Source organism: Loxodonta africana, chromosome 1 (genome assembly GCF_030014295.1).
Source record: "Loxodonta africana isolate mLoxAfr1 chromosome 1, mLoxAfr1.hap2, whole genome shotgun sequence".
NCBI lineage: Eukaryota > Metazoa > Chordata > Mammalia > Proboscidea > Elephantidae > Loxodonta > Loxodonta africana.
In genome coordinates, this window is record NC_087342.1 from 12163973 (window position 1) to 12179423 (window position 15451).

General features: G+C 43.4%; 2 protein-coding genes and 1 long non-coding RNA gene across 7 annotated transcripts in view; 1 reads left to right on the forward strand and 2 right to left on the reverse strand.

Annotated features, from left to right (window-relative positions):
• Positions 1–9053, reverse strand: part of HCLS1 (hematopoietic cell-specific Lyn substrate 1) — a 29286-nt gene extending 20233 nt beyond the window's left edge. Inside the window, exons 1-3 of the mRNA XM_010592924.3 lie at positions 8921–9053; positions 5478–5561; positions 4854–4927 (exon numbers count right to left, since the gene is read on the reverse strand). Of these exons, the coding sequence (XP_010591226.1) occupies positions 4854–4927; positions 5478–5561 (158 nt within the window). The 5' untranslated portion in view covers positions 8921–9053. The remainder of the gene's footprint in view (positions 1–4853; positions 4928–5477; positions 5562–8920) is intronic.
• On the forward strand, positions 7248–12886 carry LOC135231615 (uncharacterized). Of its 2 annotated transcripts, none has more exons than XR_010322395.1 (3): positions 7248–8262; positions 9654–9724; positions 12794–12886. It is a non-coding gene; the product is annotated as an uncharacterized LOC135231615 (long non-coding RNA). The 2 variants fall into 2 exon arrangements; XR_010322391.1 differs by having other exon boundaries at positions 7249–8262; positions 9657–9724.
• GOLGB1 (golgin B1) overlaps positions 12850–15451 on the reverse strand; it is an 80963-nt gene continuing 78361 nt past the window's right edge. For all 4 annotated transcript variants that reach the window (XM_064287237.1, XM_064287333.1, XM_064287275.1 and 1 more), the window contains 2 exons: positions 14515–14617; positions 12850–14203 (listed from right to left, as the gene is read on the reverse strand). In XM_064287237.1, the coding sequence (XP_064143307.1) occupies positions 14069–14203; positions 14515–14617 (238 nt within the window). In that variant the 3' untranslated portion in view covers positions 12850–14068. The remainder of the gene's footprint in view (positions 14204–14514; positions 14618–15451) is intronic.

Sequence of the window (15451 nt, forward strand, 5' to 3'; positions counted from 1 at the left end):
ATTACGCTGAGTTAAAGAAGCCAGACATAAGAGTACATTCTGTATTATCCCAATACATAAAATTCTAGGACAGGTAAAACTAATGTATACGGACAAAAAGGAGATCAGTGCTCACATCCAACCATGGGTAGGGATGACAGTTATTGACTGCAGGGAGGCACAAGGGAACTTTTTGTGGTCAGGGAAATATTCAATATCTTGATTGTGCTAGTGGCTACATGGGTGTATATTTTTCAACGCTCATCGAGTTATTTACTGAAAATGATTATACGTCAATAAAGTTGTTTCTTAACCATTAAAAAAAAAAGAAAGCATTAAATGAAAGATAGATTTGGGGGCACTCCTATAGAGTTCCATGCTTACAAGTATGATGGCAGTATGTTATCAAGGCCAATCTATAACATACGTGGAGCCCTGGTAGCACAGTGGTTAAGCATTACAGCTGCTAAACAAAAGGACAGCAGTTCTTTTCGAATCCACCAGTTGCTCCTTGGAAACCCTATGGGGCAGTTCTACTCTGTCCTACAGGGTCGCTATGAATTGGAATCTATGCAATGGGTTCAGTGTTTTTGTTTATAATGCACTTAAAGTCATTCTAAACAGAACAGCAGCCTTGAGGAAAGGCAATAGCTTAGCTCCTGGGAATTTGCATTCCATTTCAACAAGAGAATTGTGGGCATGCAATATTATAATTATTAGATACAGAACAAATATGAAATAGTGGTCAAGAATCCAGCCCGTGGAGTCATACTGAACTGAATTCAAATTACTATTTGTATGTCCTTAGACAAATTGCTAAGCATCAATGCATCTGCTAAAATCAGGATAACAGCATCATCTATGATATAGGGTTGTTTTGAAGATTAAACGTGGCAGTGCAAAGCACTTAGCATTTTGCATGACATGTAATAAGAACTCCATAAATGTTAGGTATTATTCTTATGTTATATACATAGATCTTCACAGTACTCTGTGAGATAAACACAGTTGGTACCATTATCTCCAGTCACCATTGGGGAATAGAGACAGAGTGGTAAAATCATTCCCTGAGCCCTTTTATAGCAGGCCTGGGGCCAGTCCCCAGACCTCAAGATTTCTATTTCAGTACTCTTGACACTACACCATTCTTCATTTTCACTTGAAGTGTTACTGAGCAGATATCCTGTGGGTTATGGCTCAGTTAAGGATCTAACCTAAAGGCCAGATGGGTTTCAGGAAGTACGAAAAATTATTCTACTAGAGCAGTGCTACTCAAAGTGTGGTCCACAAGCCCGTTGCTGTTCTACAGTGAAATAAGAATAAAAATTGAGAGTAAGCACTTGGAAACTTCTGTAGCAATCTCACATGGTAATTTTGCCTATTGAACCTAAATTAAAAAACTGCTCTTGTGCTTTCTACATCTTTTTTTTTAATTCATTTTTCCAGCAATTCAATTTTATTCTACTTTGCCAAAGTATCAGTCTGTGACAGATTTCAAAAAACAACAACAACCTGGTCCTTTGGTCCTTTACCCTAGAGAGCTTGAGTCATACTATCCTGGAGTAATAAGGATTCTTAACTAGTCAAGGAAAAAGGCCAGTGCCGAAGAGAATGAGTGGGCAAGAGTGGTGAGAAGAAGATGGAGGGCAATTCCCAGGGAACACTAAGCTGCTCGGCGCCACCTGGCCCAGGTCTCCTATATCCAACATACGCAAGCTGGAGAAACTCATTTGAGCTACTCATTGCATCACCAAACCACTCCCCAAACTAAATTTATTCAAGACCAGAGAACCACAGTCACTTCCTTTTCCTGCTTTGAGTCATCTTAGCTCTGCAGCTACTGTTCTTCTCTCCAACTTCCCCTCCCCTCCAAGGACCTTAGTGAGTCTCATCTGACCTTAAAGATGGGCTACCAGACAGAATCCCAGAATATTAGAGACTAAATACTGGAAGGTCCTCTGGGGTTCTTTTTGACCCTGACAGGAACACAGAATCAGTGGAAAAGTGACTTGCCCAAGGTCACCTGGCTAAGTTACTGGCAGATACTGGGCTTTTACACTTTGGTAGCCTGGGTAAATGAGAAGAGAGGGCCTTTTGTGTAAATATCTCTGTCATGGATTGAATTGTATCTCCGAGAAAATATGTGTCAACTTGGTTAGGCCATGATTCCCAGTATTGTGTGGTTGTAATTTTATGTCGGGAGGATTAGGGTGGGATTGTAACACCACCCTTACTCAGGTCACCTTCCTGGTCCAAGGTAAAGGGAATTTCCCTGAGGTGTGGCCTGCACAACCTTTTATCTCTCAAGAGATGAAAGAAAAGGGAAGCAAGCAGAGAGTTGGGGACCTCATACCACTAAGAAAGCAGCACCAGGAGCAGAGTGCGTCCTTTGGGCACGGGGCCCTGCGCCTGAGAAGCTTCTCGACCAGGGGAAGATAGAGGACAAGGACCTTCCTCCAGAGCTGACAGAGGGACAAAGCCTTTCCCTAGAAGCCAACGCCCTGCATTTTGACTTGTAAGCTACTAGACTGTGAGAAAATAAATTTCTCTTTGTTAAAGCCATCCACTTGTGGTATTTCTGTTATGGCAGCACTAGATGACTAAGATAATCTCCATCATTTATTCCACCAGGTAGAGATCCAGTTAGGTTAACAAGAAACATCCAGGACACAATGTTGTATGACCTAAGGGGCACCAACCAGTCAGAGGAATCCATAGACTGGAGTTGTGCAGCACAGCATCGTGGTTAACACCACCTAGTGCGTGGGGGATGGAGGGAGGCTGTCATCTGTTTCATGTTTGTTAGGTTTTTAGGAGGGAAATCAGATTAAACCAACCTATATTAACAGGAAAGAAAAGTTAAAATATTGAACTGATAGCAAGTGCTAAGTATGGCACTAAACATTAACATATGTAGTCTCATTGAATTTGAATAATAAATCTGTGCGGTAGCTATTATTGCCCCCATTTGATAATAAAGAAGCTGAGGTTCAGAGAGGCTACGTGTCTAAGGTCACAAAGCTAGTAGGGGCAGGGCTGGTAAATGACTCTAAATCTGATACCCAAACTCAAACCCCTTCTGAAAGATCATGGGAGTCTTGGCAGGGATTCAGAAGTCTTCCTCAAAATGCTCTGCTCCCACTGTGTGTGAGACAGGCACTGGGAGGCAAAAGGTGAAAGAAGAGCTTGTAGCCTCCTCTTGGAGTCCCTGGGTGGTGCAAATGGTTAACAAGTTCAGCTGCTAACTAAAAGGTTGGTGGTTCAAGTCCACCCAAAGGCACCTCAGAAGAAAACCTTGGAGATCTACTTCCAAAAAAATTAGCCACTGAAAACTCTAGGTACAGTTCTACTGTGATACACGTGGAGCACCAACTGACTTGGGTTTTCACTGGTAGCCTCATCCGTGCAGTTTCCATGATACTCGGGCTGGGCAGCCTTCACTCAGAAGAGGAAAGGGGTCTTGAGAGTTTGGGGTCTATGAACCTTCAGGCAGACATCAGGAAGCCTTTGGCATGAACCTGTTCCATTTTTTCCTTCTCCAACTGCTTCCAGAATTACTTGGTTTCTTGAAGAATAATATTCATTACAGCTACTTGGTAAGACAAACCATTATGTCTGATTCAGTAGTGCACGGTACTGAATATTATCCAATTGTATAAACAAGTGCCAAGTGTCTAGTGTGTTGCTTGTACAGTATGGTCATTCACTGATGCTTTTTAAAATCTAGGGGGAAACGAGGGAAAAACACTGATGCTGGAGTGTGGGGACAAAAGTTAAACCGGAGCTAAAAACTCTGCCAATTTGTACACAGTTGTTTAACTTTTCATTTTTGTCCTTGTCATCCTGTTTATTGTGTCTACTTTACAACGTTTTGATATTCTGATATTACCCAAAGCAGACAGCCCAGGTTAGATGACCCCAAGCAATCCATTAAAGACAGAATGGTTTCTGAATCCAAATGGAAGATCCATCCCAGAGAAAATGCTGGGTATGTCTATGAGTGAGTTCCTTTTCTCTTTTGGTATTAGGTTTTTTGTTTTGTTTGTTTGTTTTTTTTTGGTGGTAAAATGAAAATTGGACTATAATCTTTAAGATCCCTAAACATCATTGCTAAAATAGCTTTAGTGACTAAATTATCCAAGTGTCACATTTCCTCATATTACCATTTCAACACCTATCAATTATCCAAGTAAATATTCTCATTCAAAAAATCATTCAGATCATGTAGGATATTGCCCTTTTTTAAGAGCATTTATTATGAGTTCTTCACCTTGACATTTTACTGAATCCACCTTAAAAAAAAAAAAAAGCCCACTGTTGTCGAGTCAATTCAGACTCATAGTGACCCTATAGAACTGCCCCATAGTGTTTCCAAGGAGCAGCTGGTGGATTCGAACTGCTGACTTTTTGGTTAGCAGCCAAGCTCTTAACTGCTACGCCACCAGAGCCCCAAATCCACCTTAGTCCATCTGAAGTCACTCTATACCCTAGACACATATTTATGTAGCTAGATAGACAGATAGAGAGAGAGAAAGAACATCAGCACATGAGTCATTTCTTCTCTGAAACCCTCATGTCCTAATGAAGGAAGAAAAAAAAAATTTTTTTTGAGGTGGTTAATATAATAGACCCACTTGGGGAAATAGTGCTTCAAGAAACAAAAGACAGATAATAGGTTGGTGGGGGAGGGGTGGAGAAACACACAATGACACATACAGGGACACACAGGGACAGATTCAAGAAAAAACAAAGCTACATAGACCTGAGTTATCCTCTCTTTTTCCTTTCTTCCCACCCTTTCCTGAGTCTCTGAGTTCCCCCTGGGCTCTTGCTTCACAACCCCTTTCCCTCTCTCCAGTTCTCTTGGCACCTACTTGATGTGTTCTGTGCGCCCAGAACCTTCGATGGTCTTGGCTCCCCACCGTTGCTCCTTCTCAGAGATGTCATTCTGCAAAAGACAGCACTCAGAGTAAGCGATGGGAAGAGTTGTGCCACACTAGGGGACACACAGCTGACATGTATGTATTCCATGTCCCCTGTATCAGCTGCCTCCTTCAGTCTGGGTCATTATTCAGGCTCCACTCTGATGCCATGCTAAAATTAGACTGGTGAACTGAGAAATCTCCCTTCCGGCTCTATATCCCTCATACTTTTCCTTCCAGGTCTCCTATAACTTCTCAATCCCTCCAAATCACACATGTCCAGCCCAACTTCTGGATCAGAGACCAAAGGAGACCCATGTTAACCTGCTCCTTACTTCACCATAGCCTGTCATAGCCTGGCAATCACACTGTCCAACTCCTCCGCACCTGTTTCCTTCCATCCTCAACACCAGCTATCATGTGTGCTCTACTCATGACAGCAAACTGTTCTACCAGTAATCCCACATTGAGGGCTGTATCAGTCCCAGGCTGTCGTGTTCCAAGCCCCTCAGAGGTCTCAGAGCAGCCCAGATGCCACCCCTCCCCTTAACTGAGCAAAGCTATTTCCAAACTCACCACAAAGTCAGGGTCGGTGTCCCAGTCATCCCCTTGGGTCTCCACAGAGACAGATACATCGTGCCCCACTACAGACTTCCACATCTGAGGGGGAGAGAAGGCGGGAATAAGTAGGACAAAAAAGCATCAAGAGTAGAGAAGAAAAGGATGCTGAAACCAGTAATAAAAGAGCCTCAATGTTTCTTGAGATAGATAGACAGACAGACAGACAGACAGACAGACAGATAGATAGATAGACACACATATATATATTTCTGTTCTGCAAGAGAATAAAAGCTGAGGGAAAGCAGGTGGGAGTTTTAAACCTTGAAAACATTATGCTGAGTGAAATAAGCCAATCACAAAAAGAAAAATATTGTTGATCTCACTAATAAAAAACACTTAGAATAGGCAAATATATAGAGATCAGAGCTTAACAGTGGTTACAAGGAGTGAGAGGGAAGGGGAAAGAAAGGGATATTTGTTTAGCTGGCATTGTTGTTGTTAGGTGGCATCGAGTTGATTCCAACTCATAGCGACCCTATGTACAACAGAACAAAACACTGCCTGGCCCTGAGCCATTCTCACAATCGTTGTTATTCTCGAGCTCCTTGTTTTCTTACAGCCACTGTGTCAATCCTTCTCACTGAGTCTTTCTCTTTCTCACTGACCCTCTCCTTTACCCAGCATGATGTCGTTCTCCAGGGACTAGTCCCTCCTGGTAACATGTCCAAAGTATGTGAGACAAAATTTCACCATCCTTGCTTTTAATGAGCATTCTGGCATTACCTCTTCCAAGTTTTTGTTTTCTGGCAGTCCATGGTATATTCAATATTCCTTGCCAACACCATAATTCGAAGACATCAAGTCTTCTTTGGTTTTCCTTATTCCTTGTCCAGCTTTTGCATGCATATGAGGCGACTGAAAACACCATGGCTTGGATCAGGCACACCTTAGCTTTTTAACACTTTAGAGAGTTAGCACTGAGTCTGCTTATGGGGATGGAAAATGTGGCAAAGGATGTTGGTGATGGTTGCACAAAATGATTGATGTAATTTGTTTCATTGACTTGTACAAGTGACAAATGTTGAATTGGCAAATGTTGTGTTACCTCTATTTTTACAACACAACAACAAAAGGCACTTTTGCTCAGTTTTTGGGGGGCTTAATCAAGAGAAACTGAGTCTGGAGAGAAGTCATCTTGGGTGTAGGTACTGCTAAATAACCTGGATGTCAAAACTTCTGGGATTGTTTGCCTGTGTCCAGAGGCCAGCCAGGCAGCAGCTTGGGGTGGTATTCAATGACAGAATGACATCTGTAAGAAGGAGCAAGGGTGGGGGAGCCAAGACCATCGAGGGCGCTGGGCACACAGAACACAGGTTTCTAGAGATGATTCCTTTTATAATTGTCGAAATAGAAATTGGTCCAGTTCCTGCCAAAGTGAACAGCCTCTACACTCCTCTCTACAACCCACACAGCTCTATTGAGAATTTTCCCAACACCCAGTCCAAGTACCATCCCACCTCCTCTCTGAGATAGCCTGTGGACAGCTGCTTGAGGTCATTAGGGGCAGTTAGCTGAAATTCCTACCCTGAGCAACGCGTGGGGAAGCACTTCACTATTCACTGGCGGAAAGTCATTTCTTTCCAATTTTTAAGAACAGTTCAATTATACCTCTAAAGAAGATAACTTGTTCAAAACATAACATGTAAAAATCTGTATTTTGAACATCAGAGGTATTCAACTTTTATTAACTAAATAAATGCAAAAGAAATACTTTGAGTACACTAGCTTGAAGGGGGGCCAAATTGTTGCTCTGCGGGGCGTCTCCAGGTCAGCCTGCCGGTGACGCGGGGTGGGGAGGCTGCACAGCTACTCTGCATCTGTGGGTCCCAGACCTTGGTGTGAGGAGGTGACAGCAGACAATGCTCACCCACTCCACAGAGACCTCTCAGCCCTGGCACCACTTGCTAGCTGAAAACTTTCCTGCCCATCTTTCCCTGCTCAGACACCTCGCCCTACTCTCCAGACATTCTCCCGCGCTCTTCTTTGTCTCTCAAGGGAGTCCCTTTTACAAACACTTTCCTGTCTGGTCACGTAGGCCCTCAGATTCTCCTTTCTAGTTTTCTATTTCCACTTGAAAACTCCACCCTTCTCCTTTTCACGCTCTTTGAACAACCAACCCCTTGGAAATGCCATCTAAAGGGGTTTGGGTGTAAAGTGGGAAAAGGAGATGCTGAGAGGACACTGGAGGTGTTGACTGAGGCACCTGACTGTAGTGAGTCACTGCAGACAGCAGCTCTGCCTCCCCTGCCAAGGTGGTGGTTATGGCCTGGGGCAGGTAGTAGAGACCTATGATCCTGTATCCTTTCGCCCTTGTGTTCTTCTCATGCCCTGGCTCCTGGACTGTGCTGCAGCAACAGGACTTAATATAGGACACTAGAAAGGAGAAGTTTCTGAAATATTTGTGCGTGATAAGGAAGCAATGAGAGCCGATGGTCCTGTCGTCTGCCCTGCTGTTCCTCCGAGGCCTCGGCCCAGCTCTTTCAGAAATCTCCAGTTTTTACCCATTCTTGAGATAAAGAGAAGAATTTCTGACATAGAGATGATGTGGTATCTTTGACCTACTGGCCAGAAATAGGGAAGCCAAGAGGTGCTCTCTAGAGATGGGAAACTGAAGAGGAATGTGTTTGAGCATGAGTCTTAGGTACAGTCAAGGGTCTCAACAGGAGACTGACTTAGAGCATCAGTACACTACATGGGCTGGGAGTCAGAAGACCTGGTGATCACCCCTCTGGGAACACAGGTAAGAGAATCAATGTGAAGTATGTTCTCATGTGCCAGGCACCAGTCTAGTCACAAATATTGACTCAAATAATTTAGCGAGTTACTGAATAATTGTTGATTCTCAGTTTTGCCAATGGAAAATCAAATGAAGGGGTCAACTTAGCTAACCTATAAAGTTGCTTCCATTTCTGACATTCTGCGATTCTGTGATCCTGCAGTCACAGAAACTAGTCCCAGCTGAACCACCACGCACTCCCTCACCTTGGTTCTCAGCACAACTGTACATTAGCTAGGGCTTCCTGATCAGTTACACCATTTCCTACGTGGGTTTTATGTCCCTGGCTAGACCATACGCTCTTCCAGGGCAGAGACTTGTCTTCATCTCCTGTGGTCCTCCTTTCAACCCAGCGCCTAGGAGGGCTGGAGATTGTCAACAGAGATCAGACAATACTTTGTGTGGTCTGGGTCCTGGCTGGCTGCTGAATTCTGCTCCCCTGGGTTTTAGCCCTCCCTCTGTTTCCATCCACAGATGCTCATTACCCGTAACCACTCACATCCTGGCCTTCTGGCCATAAAAGCTTAAAAAGGCTAATAGCAGTGTCCCTCACCCCTATCAGGTAGGTTCCTCTTACTTCCTCTCTTGCTCCCCAACTCCCCTCACTGCTCAGCGCACCCACCTCCAATAGTGTGAGTGTCTGGCTCTCAGATCCCAGCTCCTCAAGACGACACCCGGCTCCCTTTCTGGCTGCTGCCACTCAGATCAAGAAATTCTGAGCTGCTGCTTCAGTTCCGTTATTCAGGTTTGCTGTCATTTCCTGCCACCCTGTCTTCACAGCTACTTCCTGAAGTTTGAGTCAGTTCCTTCTTAACCTAAAAAACTCATTGCCGACGAGTCAATGCTGGCTCATAGTGACCCTATAGGACAGAGTAGAACTGCCCCGCAGGGCTTCCAAGGCTGTAAATCTTTATGGAATCTGCCACATTTTTCTTCTGCAGAGCAGCTAGTGGGTTCAAACCACTGACCTTTCTGTTAGCAGCTGAGTGCTTAACCGCTGTGCCACCAGGGCTCCTTTCTTTATGCTTAGGGGCTTGACTTTAAAAGGATTAAATGATCCTGTGGTTACTCTTTTGCAAACTTTGAGGAGCATGAGGAAGTGATAGAAAATGCTGCTCTTACTCAGAGTTTATAGTCAGGGAAGCAAAACATTCAACCAGAAAACATGAAGAGAATGCTATAGTACTGCATTTGTGTCCTAAATGTGGTAGGCAGCTGCATCTATTGTAGTAAAGGAATTCAGAGAAGAATTTGGGATGGGCCATTCCAACTCAGGCAACCCCACGTGTGTCAAAGTAGAGCTGTGCTCCACAGGGTTTTCAATTACTGAGTTTTTTTTTTTTTTTTTTTGGAAGCAGATTGCCAGATCATTCTTCCAAGGAGCCTCTGGTGGACTCAAACCTCCAACCTTTTGGTTAGCAGCCAAGTACGTTAACCATTTCCACCCCCCAGGGACTCCAGGATAGGCTATTCTGATCAAGAAACACTTAGTGGGAAATTGATTTTATGTAGCTCGTGAAGGTTAAGATTGAAAAAGAAATTCTACTTCTACACTGCTTACAGCACTTAAAACTTAAAACTGAGGTTTGCATGTAGTAAATGTCCAAAAAACATTGATGCACTCAATGAAATAATAAGGGAAAAACTTATTAGGGGAAAGGAAAGACATGGAGGCAGAAAGGTTCATGGCTTGTTTGCGAGAGTTAGGCATCTGAGCTAATTGTAAAAAGATTTGGTTCCATATAGGAGGAAGTTTGAAAGAACCCAATGGTACTGGATGATAGACAGTCTTTGTGGTATTCTGTGTTATTGCTCATCAGGATTTGCTGCTCCCAACAAATTTGAAAACCTAGAGGAAATGGACAAATTTCTAGAAACACATTACCTACTTAAACTAACACAAAATGATGTTGAAAATCTGAACAGACCCATAACAAGAGAAGAGATTGAAAAAGTAATAATTTTTTTTTTTTTTTCCCCCAACAACAACAAAAAGAGCCTTGGCCCAAATGGTTCACTGGAGAATTCTACCAAACATTCAGAGAAGAGTTTACACCAGTACTACTCAAACTATTTCAGGACATAGAAAAGGAAGCAACACTTTCAAATGCATTCTATAAGCCAGCATAACCCCGATACCAAAACCAGGCAAAGACACCACAAAAAAAGAAAACTACAGACCAGTATCTCTCATGAATATAGATGCAAAAATTCTCAACAAAATTCTAGCCAATAGAATTCAGCATCATATCAAAAAAATAATACATGACCAAATAGGATTCATACCAGGTATGCAAGGATGGTTCAACATTAGAAAATTAATCAACATAACCCATCACATAAATAAATGGAAAGAGATCATCTCTTTTGATCATCTCAATTGATGCAGAAAAGTTGCTCAACAAAGTCCAACACCCATTCCTGATAAAAATTCTCATTAAGATAGGTATATAAGGGAAATTTGTCAACATAATAATGGGCAACTGTGCAAAACCAATGGCCAACATCATTCTTACTGGAGAGAGGCTGAAAACATTCCCCTAAGAACAGGAACAAGACAAGGATGTCCTTTATCACCATTCCTATTTAACATTGTGCTGGAAGTCCTAGCTAGAGCAATAAGGCAGGAAAAAGAAACAAAGGGCATCCAAATTGGTAATGAAGAAGTTAAATTATCCCTATTTGTGGATGATATGATATATGCATAGAAAACCCAAAAGACTGTACAAGAAAACTACTGGAACTAATAGAAAAATTCAGCAGAGTAGCAAGATACAAGATAAACACACAAAAATCAGTTGGATTCCTAAACACCAATAAAAAGAACTATGAAAGGGAAATCAGGAAAGCAACACCATTTACAGTAGACTCTAAAAATATAAAATACTTAGGAATAAATCTAACCAGGGATATAAAAGACCTAACAAAGAAAGCTACAAAACACTACCACGAAAAACCAAAAGAGATCTACATAAATGGAAAAACACACCATGCTCATGGAGAGGTAGACTCAACACTGTAAAAATGACAATTCTACCCAAAGTGATTTACAAATACAATGCAATCTCAATCCAAATACCAACAGCATTCTTTAGAGATGAAAAAACTAATCATTAATTTTACATGGAAAGGGAAGAAGCCCCAGATAAAATAAAGCACTACTGAAGAAAAAGAGTAAAGTAGGACTCACGCTACCTGACCTTAGAACCTACTATACAGCTACGGTAGTCAAAACAGCTTAGCGCTGGTACAAAGACAGATACGTTGCCCAATGGAACAGAATTGAGAACCCAGATGTAAATCTGTCCACCTAATCTTTGACAAGGGTCCAAAGTCCACCAAATGGGAGAAATGGCAGTCTTTTTTAACAAATGGTGCTAGCAAAACTGTATGGCCATCTACAAAAAAATGAAACAGGAACCATACCTCACACCATACACAAAACCTAATTCGAAATGGATCAAAGACCTAAATATAAAGCCAAGAACTATAAAGTTCATAGAAGAAAAAATAGGATCAACTCTAGAGGCCCTAATACACGGCATTAACAGGATACAAACCATAACTAATAACACACAAACTCTAAAAGATAAGCTAGAAAACTGGGATCTTCTAAAAATTAAACACTTATGCTCATCCAAGGACTTCACCAAAAGAATAAAAAGGCAACCTACAGACTGGGGAAAAAAAAATTAGCTATTACAAATCCGACAAAGGTCTAATCTCTAAAATCTATAGGAAAATCCAACATCTCTACAACCAGCCAGAACGCTCCTTAGAACCAAGGTTGGTGAGACTATCTCTCACATACTTTGGACATGTTACCAGGAGGGACTAGTCCCTGAGTCCGTGGAGAAGGACATCATGCTCGGTAGAGGCTCAGTGAAAATGAGGAAGACCCTCGGTGAGATGGATTGACGCAGCGGCTGCAACGATGGGCTCAAACATAACGACTATGAGGATAGCACAGGGCCGGAAGTGTTTCGTTCTGTTGTACATAGGGTAGCTATGGGTTGGGACCAGCTCAACAGCACCTAACAACAGTCAGCTGTATGCTGTTAGAGCTCCCTTTCTCCACTCCAACCCAGAGGGATCTGTAAAGGCCTAATGTTTTCCATTCTGTACCAGACAAGAGTTCTCCCAAGACCATCCCCTGCATATTCTCTGCTCTAATGCTTCATGAACCTCACGCTTTAAGGCCTGGCCTCATTGGTTCAATGGCAGGATGAGATTTCCTCATTCCATCATTCCAGGACCTAGTGGCTAAGGCTGGAAGGACAACATGCAGCTATTACTGATGCTGGCCAGTGAGGAGGCCTGAGTATGTCGAGCTTTCTCCCCATGTATTCACTCCCAGCTACCCCACCCCTACCTTTTCCTCTAAGTACCTTCCTTCTCCAGCATGCAAACACTTGTATACAAGTACCCATATGTTCACATACATGCACACACTACCACAATTCTTCATTCTGAAAATAATTTTATTATTTTACAGTTCTTCAGGAACATTCCTGGGATGATGTGACCAAGGCTTGGTCACCAGAGGACAAAGGATTAGAGCAGAACAGCCAGTCCACCAGTCTTCTCTCTTCTTTGGGTGGTGCGAGCAGCCATGAGACACATCATGTGCACAATAAGGAAAAATAACTAATGGGCAAGTGTGGCGGGGCGGGGGCCAAGGAATAGGCACAACTGGAATTTGATACTGGCTGTCATTCTCAGGCCTAGATTTAAATATCTCATCTTCCCTATATTCTCCTTCCATTTGTCTTAGGTCTCTGTTACCACAGAAGGCTGATGAGCATGGGGCTGAGAAACTGGAATAACCATCACCAACAGCACAGCAGCTTAGCTCTTCAAGAAGCCAGGAGTGGCAGCGTGACCCCTTGTCAGACACTCCTTGGCTGGGGCTCACTGCCTCACCTACGTTGGCCCCTGTTGGCCCCCGGGGCACTGTCTCAGGGTACACATTCAAGGCATGTCCAGATAAGGCAGGAATGAAAAGAATCTGAGCCACACTGTCCATAGCCAATTCTTCCAGCCTTTCAGTGAAAGGTATGGGTTGCTTAACACCTTTTATACACGAGATCAGGGGCATGGGCCACAGGAGCCTATCCCTACAGCCCAGAGCGACACATTCTCATTCCAGATATGTCTGAACAGCCAGGGGAGGAGATGCTGCCCTCCCCTGGGACCCAACAGCTAAAAGCTTGGCCCTGGGGAGTTCTTCAGCTCCCAGCCTATTCTGCAAGAGGCCCAATTCCTGTGAGGTGATGTGTTCACTCCCCAGAGCTTTGTTTATGGCAGTGCCATCTTCCCTATGAAGCGGGAGAAAACATAGAGTCAAATGAGGCAAAAAAAAGTATCAATCAAAATGATACTGGACTTCAAATTATTAGGTTTATTGGAATCACCCTCCTGGCTGAAAAACACCCCTCAGCCTCTTTACGGGACCATAAAAGATGATCAGAGCCCTATAAAATCTGAACAAATACTCAGCTCAACAAAGCAACTGGGGGCCTCCTCAGATTATGCAGATGTGTTTAGGCCTTGGGCAGTAGAAGAAAATAGGCTTGCTTGCTGGTCCCTGCGTATCCGAGGTGTGCACATATCACCACTGCTTTTGCAGGTGTTTTCCATGGAGAGTGGGAGAGTGGGAGAGTGGGAGAGAAAAGTAGAAAGACTGTTCCATTGAAATCGATGGTTCTGACATTAGGGGTGAGAGAATTCCAAGTTCTTAGGTGAGGGGCCCAAAAGATGACAACTAAGTTTATAGATGGCCCGTGAAGCACAGAATAAGCAGGACATGAACCATTAAGAAGTAGATGGCTGCTAGCAGTGGCACTCGGGTCCGGGAATGACACAGCGAACGTAGAACCCGCTTCCATCCAGCACCACTCCGGGTCTGAAAGAAAAATCTGAATGTCAGAGTTTCACCCTCTAGGGATATGGCCCTTCTCCTTCCCGAGTAGTCTCGTATTTAAGCAACACTGATCCAACCAGTACAGAAAAGGGTATCCTGGAAGAAAGGTCTCTCAGGGCTGATGGTTCGGCCAATTCCAGCAGGTCCCCCAACCTTCCACACCCTTCCAGTCTTAGGCCTATCAGCTGCTCAATGGCTGGACTTCTGCATATCCTCTCCTTGACTCCTGCCCTCAATTCAGCCAGCCCTGTCTGAGACACAGCACCCTTTCTTTACCTTCCTTCTTTTCTTACCCTTCGACAACTGCTGCTTGTAAGGTCTATTAACACATGCTCCTGGGTGCCACAGGAGCCAATGATAGGTGTCCGGACAGAGTCCCATTCACTGTGCTCCAACCTGTGTTGAGAAAAAAGATACCTGGCATTGGTTCCTAGGAGTGAGAGACAGGCAGATCGGGTGAAGTCTTCCCAGCCATTGTGCCAGGCAATACGGCCCCGTGGACTCCCAGCTAAGGCTGCTACCACAATCCCTGCCCTCCTGCAATGAGTCCATGGCAGGCAGGTTTTTTCCAGCAACAGTAAAGGGTGGTAATAACTATCATGAATTGACTGCCTCCTACCTATCAGGTGCCACGCTGGGTGCTTTACATATATTTAATCCTCAGGTTTTGAGGTTGGTGTTGTAACCTTCAAAGCTAGGCTTGAAGAGGTTAAACCGCTTGCTCGTGCTGGCACAGTAAGAGGTAGAGCCAGCACTCAAAGCCCAGGTTTGCCTCGAAACCTCATGCTTTTTCTCCCACTAGACCACACCTCAGAGAAACTCATTTAAAAAGATTTTTTTTTTTTAATTTTCTTGTTATCTGTTACATTCCTTTTTTAAAAAATTTTTATTGTGCTTTAAGTGAAACTTTACAAACCAAGTCAGTCTCTCATACAAAAATTTATATACACCTTGCTATATAAAAAAAAAAAAAAAAAAATTTTTTTTTTTTTTTTTTTATATACTCCTAGTTGCTCTCCCTAATGAGACAGCACACTCCTTCCCTCTACTCTATTTTCATGTCCATTTGGCTAGCTTCAGACGCCCTCCACCCTCTCATCTCCTCACCAGACAGGAGCAGCCCACATAGTCTCATGTGTCTACTTGAGCCAAGAAGCTCCCCCTTCACCAGTATCATTTTCTATCCCATAGTCCAGTCCAATCCTTGTCTGAAGAGTTGGCTTTGGGAAT